General features: G+C 42.1%; 1 protein-coding gene across 1 annotated transcript in view; it reads left to right on the top strand.

Annotated features, from left to right (window-relative positions):
- Positions 1-326: 326 nt before the first annotated feature.
- Positions 327-7189, top strand: part of NELFCD (negative elongation factor complex member C/D) — a gene marked incomplete at its 5' end in the record, with an annotated part of 7131 nt that continues 268 nt past the window's right edge. The window contains 13 exons of the mRNA XM_009069891.1: positions 327-439; positions 606-715; positions 1394-1503; positions 1797-1904; positions 2414-2566; positions 3143-3273; positions 3715-3880; positions 4568-4702; positions 5221-5360; positions 5658-5772; positions 6072-6167; positions 6359-6499; positions 6824-6953. Of these exons, the coding sequence (XP_009068139.1) occupies positions 327-439; positions 606-715; positions 1394-1503; positions 1797-1904; positions 2414-2566; positions 3143-3273; positions 3715-3880; positions 4568-4702; positions 5221-5360; positions 5658-5772; positions 6072-6167; positions 6359-6499; positions 6824-6953 (1648 nt within the window). The remainder of the gene's footprint in view (positions 440-605; positions 716-1393; positions 1504-1796; positions 1905-2413; positions 2567-3142; positions 3274-3714; positions 3881-4567; positions 4703-5220; positions 5361-5657; positions 5773-6071; positions 6168-6358; positions 6500-6823; positions 6954-7189) is intronic.

The raw sequence follows: 7189 nt of genomic DNA on the forward strand, positions 1-7189 counted from the left end.
AACTGGGCCCGGAGCGTTCCCGAACTGGGCCCGGAGCATCCCGGAACTGGGCCCGGAGCGTTCCCGAACGGGGCCCGGAGCATCCCAAACGGGGCCCGGAGCATTCCCCCGGAACATTCCCCCGGAGCATCCCCGAACGGGACGAAGACGCTGCTGGTTTTTGTGTCTCCGTTCACAAGGTGTATTGGGCAGGGCAGCAGGTTGCTCGCGGGGTGAATCGAGGTGTGTGAGTTTCTGGTCGCCAAAACAAATAGCCTAAATATTGGGGTTGTGGAGGGAAACGGGGCAGGAGATGTGGCTGACTTGGCTATGCTTGTGAATAGCAGGATGATGAGGATGGGGAGGGAGAAGATGATGCCGAAGTCCAGCAGGAGTGCCTGAAGAAATTTTCAACACCTGACTACATAATGGAGCCATCGATATTTAACACCTTGAAGAGGTGAGTGTGACCTGCTGTGTGTGGTGGTTATGGGTGTTGGAGCTGGAGTGTTGTCACTGTGTGTGAAAAGCTACAAGTGGTGCTATTGCTTCCCCTTTGTGTACAGTTCAGTTGGGTTTTGTTTCTAATATGACTTTCAATGGTTCTTTTGTAATCCTTTCATCAGATATTTCCAGGCAGGAGGTTCTCCAGAGAATGTTATCCAGCTCCTCTCTGAAAACTACACTGCAGTGGCTCAGACTGTGAATTTGCTGGCAGAGTGGCTCATTCATACAGGTATGATATGTGATACAGAATAATTTGTCTCTGTGGCCTTTCTTTGGTCAGAAATATCTGAATTGGTGGCAAATTTCCTGCACAGGCAGTGGATTGTTACAAAGTCATCTTGTATGTGACTAAATCCCTTATAATAATCATCTATTCTGCTTAGAGAATGATGAAATAATCTGTTGATGAACATTTTGAAATGCCAACAAACTCTGTTATGGCAGGTTTTAGTTTAAGCCACTGCATAAACTATAGTTTCTTTTTTTACATAGATAGTGTTAGCAGTATTTGATGTTTTGTAATAGAGTTATACAATTAATATTGAAAAACAATTACCTTGTTAGCTACTATTCCCTCTTGGTGGATCAGTGGTTACCTTGAAACTTCTGGTGCAGATTCTGTGTTCTCTGAGACAAGAATTATGGATTAGCCTCTTGGGAGACATGTTCAGTGTTATCCTAGACTAGTGTGATCTGCTGTGATCCTCACCAATCTGCATTTAGGAAAAAAAAGATGGGGAATCAGTAATTCTGTCTGTATCAGTGTGGCTTGATAGTAGAACTGATGTCTCTCCTGTCTTCTCTGTGTTGATAAATTTCTGAGTGCTTTCTGTGCTCATTGCAAAATATAAGATGTTGCTGCCACGTTTGCATTGCATCTGCTAAGTTTTCTGTTCCTTCTGTACAGGTGTTGAGCCGATGCAAGTGCAGGAGACTGTAGAAAACCATTTGAAGAGCTTACTTATCAAGCATTTTGACCCTCGGAAAGCAGATTCCATCTTTACAGAGGAAGGAGAGGTGTGCATGAAATCCATGTTGCTGTCTCTACATGAGGGGGTTTCATCTGATGGAGTGGTGGATGGTGGGGGAAGGGAAATTGTATCTTCAGAGCTCTTTGGTTAAGAAACAGATTCAGAAAACCAGCCCTGTCTCACTGGAGTCCTCAGAGTTTAGAGAACTGAATGCATCCTACTTTGTCATAAAGTTCTGCAGAACAACTGTCAGGACTCCTGGGAGGTAACAGCCTTACTTTTAATGCTTTGGGCAACTACATGTTGTTATATTTCTCTCTGTTACTCTGTTCTTTTCAGACTCCAGCCTGGCTTGAGCAAATGATAATACATACAACGTGGAGAGATCTCTTCTACAAGTTGGCAGAGGCCCATCCTGACTGTCTCATGCTGAATTTTACTGTGAAGGTACTGAGAACCTCCATAAAGGCCTAATTGTTCAGGCATCAAATATTAGCTATGGTCTTGCTTGTATCTATGTATTCCTGCTAGTACTATCTACAGGTGCACATTGGTGGGAGGAATTGTGCTACAGGTTGCAAGCAGTGAGTGTAGTTTCCCAGGTTGAGGTGCTGCTTTATGAGTTGTTCATTGGCGTGTATCTTTTTGTTTGTTGGTTTGGTTTTTGTGGGATGGATTTTGGGTTTTCTTCCTTTGGTCTGTATTTGAAAATTCTGGATTTCTGGTGCAGTGGAACATTGAATTTTTGGATGTTCCTGTGTGCCCTGCAGTATTTTTGTATCCTTATGGTTTACTTTGGTTTTGCTACAACGTTAGTGGTTTTCTTTTCTGCCCTACAATAGGGAATGTAAACTCCAGTAAATGTGTGCAGATTCTGTGGGTTCTTCTAGGCTTGTTAGGACATCAGAAATGTAAACATAAATAACAAGTTTTCTGTGGTATTTTTCTTTCTATAGCTTATATCTGATGCTGGATATCAAGGGGAAATAACCAGTGTTTCAACAGCATGTCAGCAGCTGGAAGTGTTTTCCAGGGTCCTGCGGACATCTCTGGCAACAATTTTAGATGGAGGAGAGGAAAACCTTGAAAAAAACCTCCCTGAGTTTGCTGTAAGTTGGGGTTTTTTTTCCCCCCCATTTTTATGCGGAAAAAAAGAAGTGTTTTCCTTTCTGGTTGGGAGATAGAGATCACTGTGGGATTGTAGACAATCCTGAGGTCAAGTCTTACAAAATCTTAGGAAGATGAGGTGTATCTGAGTTAAAACCTAGATATTTATGCTTTTTGGTCATTCTGTGCCGAAGAATTGCTTGGGCTGTGTGAAAGTTGCCATCTGAATCAACCCAGCACGTGTTCAGTGTTGTGAAATACCTCAAGGATTTCTGAATGACTTTGTACTTCTCCTATTGTTTAAATACTGCAGAGAAAGTACTGGGTGTAAGCAGAACACACTTTCCTCTCAGTTCTGGCATTTAAGAAATGAACTTCTCAATTTAGCCATTTCTTCTTGTGTGGTATCAATGCTTTTCTGTCCTTGATTTTGGGGGTTTGTTTCTTGTTTAGTTGTGTGTGCTGTGTTTTTTTCCTTTGCAATTTCGCTGTTTGTTTTTCTCCTTTGCTCTTATGACAATGTCATGACAGGAGCACATGTGGGTGTTTCTTGCTGACTGTGCTGTGTGTTTCCACAGAAGATGGTGTGCCATGGAGAACACACTTACCTCTTTGCTCAGTCCATGATGTCTATACTGGCCCAGGAGGAGCAAGGAGGGTCAGCAGTCAGGAGGATTGCTCAGGAGGTTCAGCGATATGCTCATGAGAAGTAAGTGGGAGCTGTAGTAGTAGTGAAATGTAACTCCCCAGAACTTGTCAACTGCTGCTTTTGCTCATTCTGGATTACTTTTTTTACTGGCAAAATATTTCTTAGCTGCAGCAGAGCAGTTCTTGTATCAGCCTTTAATTCACAGACTAACAGAAGTTCAGTGTCCTCTACCACGGAGACTTGAAATTGGGAGAGCAAAGAGTTGAAGTTTCTGTCTGTGAATATGTAAATAGAAACACAGAAATATGTATTTTTATTATTCTATGAACAATTTACAAACAAACAAGGGAAATACAGACCTTGATCTGTAATTGCCCAGGATAAGGGTTCAGCACAAAGGCATTACAGTCCATGGGATGTGCCTTGTTGAGTCAGTGAGGTTTAAACTCAGATGTCTGAATGAAGAAACTAAGTTGCTCTGTGTGTTTGCTGTTCATCCAGAGGTCATGATGCCAGTCAGATCACTTTAGCCCTGGGTACTGCTGCCTCCTACCCTCGAGCCTGTCAGGCCCTTGGTGCAATGTTGTCCAAAGGAGCTCTGAATCCTGCAGATATCACTGTCCTCTTCAAAATGTTTACAAGCATGGACCCACCTCCAGTAGAACTGGTTAGTAGTTCTGTTCATAACCTCTGAAGATTGCTTCCATGACAGTGGCACTCAGAAAGGTGATGTCTTGATGTGCTGAGTGTTGCAGCAACACAGAAATGAAATTAGCACTCACTCATCCCTCTGTAATTTGAAGCTATGTCTAAATACAAAACTACTACTTGGGTTCTGTATTGCATTAGCTTCTTGCTATTTTTGGTGGCTGTTTTTTAATCATTCCAAATTGCCTTTTTATGTGGAACTATATTAAAGAACTTCTTTTTAGGAGCTAAAGATGGCAAGGAACTAATTAACTTCTTTTAGAAAAATATTAACAAAAAACTCACCCAATTTTGCACTGTGTTTTAAGCAGTCCTAAATGCCACATATCCCTTTCTCCACTGCCTCATTTTAACATTGGTGACAATGGTGCCATTTAGATACTTCAGCAACATAGTCTGTAACTCTGTTTCCTTTTAGTTCTTCTTATTTTTCTTATTTCTTATTTCTTATTTTTATTTCTTATTTCTTATTATTATTTATTTCTGTCAAAAGCTTGTGTCTCTTCAGAAAACTGTCTAACCTACTCTAAAGGGGGGAAAAAGTCTTACATCTCTTTCTATGCAAGTTATATCAGATGCAAGAACTATATTCTTAGTCACCTCTCATACTTCTCAGGCTCTGATAAATGGTTCATTCTCTTCTCAGATTCGAGTACCTGCCTTTCTGGACCTCTTCATGCAGTCACTGTTTAAACCAGGTGCTAAGATCAACCAGGACCACAAGCATAAATACATTCACATATTGGCATATGCAGCCAGTGTTGTGGAGATGTGGAAAAAGGTAATGTTCAGTGCTGTGAATGACCTTGTTTTTACCTCCAGCACATGACTGTGCTGAAGAAAATGTGTGATCGTAAAGTTGCTTAGTTTCAAATAAAATATTCAGCTTGATTTACTAATTTTTAATATGTAATGTTTCTGGCTTCAGCTGAAAGGACTAAAATTGTAGATCCTGATGGTCAAAAAGTACTGTTAAAGTCTGAGTGCACTGAGTATTTTGCTCTTTTCCCCCACCTTCCCCCAGGGGTTCTGATGCTAGAACCAGTGTGCTTTTTCAGAGGAAGAGGAATTGGATTCTGAGAAGTGGATGAACCAGTTCTTATGGAATGAAATGAGCAAACATCCTTGTCCTTAGCTCACTCATAGCTAGTTATTCTGAACTTGCATTTGAGTTGAAATGTTGAGAAACAGGATGTAATCTTAGGCTTATTGCAGGTTATATCATTCCTTTCCATAAGTAACTGAAGGCACCTGGTGCATTCACAACTCTTGCATTCAAACTTTGCCGTCGTTTTGCAGAACAAGAGAGTCAGCATAAACAAGGATGAACTCAAGTCAACCTCAAAAGCCATTGAAACTGTTCACAATCTGTGCTGCAATGAGAACAAAGGAGCATCAGAGCTGGTGGCAGAGCTGAGCACTCTCTATCAGTGCATCAGGTGAGCAGAGAGGCAGGTCCCAAGCTCCAGTTGTTGAAGGGAAAGTATTATTTAGGAGCTGCCTTTATGGGCTACTCTGTGAGGACTTCCTCATTCTAGAATACATGAAGATGTGATGTGAAAGCAACATTCAGACCTGTCCATCCAACTCTTTGAATCTCTCTCATGAGGACATAAATCCTCTTTCACACACAACTTGTCCTTCTTGTGCCACAGAACATGCTTTTCTGTGCCACTGGAGAGAGATGGCAGATTGCTTTGTGTTCCTAGTAAAGCTTCCATCTCTTTTTCATGCAGGTTCCCAGTGGTGGCTATGGGTGTGTTGAAGTGGGTGGATTGGACAGTGTCAGAACCACGATACTTCCAGCTGCAGACTGATCACACTCCAGTTCACCTGGCACTACTGGATGAAGTAAGTGTGTATAAAGCTGCTGGAGAGCAAGAACAGCTTTGGTGCTTGTAACATCCATGAAATGCCTGATGTCTGCAGTAAGGCAGTGATACACAGAGAGGAATCTGTTCAGAGTTAATGACTTGGTTTTGTCAGCTCAGCATTATTTACACTGGGAAAACTTGGGCAGCAAAGAAAGGATGGAATACTTTTTCTGAATGAGTTTCCATCTGGCACTGAACGTCAGTGTAAACTTGCCTAATAAAGACTGGAGTGTTGGTTTTTAAATTGCAGTTCTAACTTTGCTGTCTTGTTTGCAGATCAGTACATGCCACCAGCTGCTTCACCCCCAAGTTCTACAGCTTCTTGTCAAGCTCTTTGAGACAGAGCACTCACAGCTGGATGTGATGGAGCAGGTGATTCTCAAAGGACTCTGTGTTCCTTCATGCTGGTTACACTTACTCGAGTGAATAGATTTGTGCTGTCCCAGCAGTTTTGAGAGCTCAGTTAGGAATGTGGTCGTGGTTAAAATGTAACGTAGCAGACGTTGAATCAACAGAAACTGCACATTTCTGATCTGTTGGGTCTTCCCTCCCCACACCACCAGCTGGAACTGAAGAAGACTCTCTTGGACAGGATGGTGCACTTGCTCAGCAGAGGTTATGTCCTGCCTGTTGTCAGCTACATCCGCAAGTGTCTGGAGAAGTTGGACACGGATATCTCGCTCATCAGATACTTTGTGACAGAGGTCAGCAGCAAAAACTGGTTACTGGCATCTGAAATTTACTATCAGTTGGATGTGCTTGGATATTAAATCAGCTTCCAGCTCTCAGATCATATTCTGAGCAATGTGTGTAGTGTCAATATTCACCAGGGTGTGACTTAGTCCTACTGACTCCTAAAAGCAATGAGGTACTGGATAGAATACCACAAGAATACAGTGAATTGTTTGCATGGAGAACAAGACATCCTAAGTGCAACTACTTCTGTGCTTTCAATTCTAGTATTGTGAATTAAATATTGTCCCTGCTATCCCTGTAAGTGGAAGACTAATCTGTGTCTGCTGTTTCAGGTGCTCGATGTGATTGCTCCTCCATATACCTCAGACTTTGTGCAGCTCTTTCTTCCAATCCTGGAGAATGAAAGCATTGCAGGTACTATCAAAACAGAAGGTGAACATGATCCTGTCACAGAGTTTATAGGTGAGTCCCATTCATTCATTCCTGGCACACCTACTGCCATTGGTGTTTGTTACAACTTGCAGATAATGTTTAGGAGGAGGATTGCTAAAAATAGGAAACCCTGCCAGATATTTTCACAGACAACTTCCCTTTTCAGGGCCTGTGTGTAGCAATTTCCCTCGAATCAAGAATCTGTGGGTATATGAGGAACTTGGAGAGAAATATTGCTTTTGGGGAGCTAACACTGCAGTAGGGAA

Source organism: Acanthisitta chloris, unplaced genomic scaffold (assembly GCF_000695815.1).
Source record: "Acanthisitta chloris isolate BGI_N310 unplaced genomic scaffold, ASM69581v1 scaffold43372, whole genome shotgun sequence".
NCBI lineage: Eukaryota > Metazoa > Chordata > Aves > Passeriformes > Acanthisittidae > Acanthisitta > Acanthisitta chloris.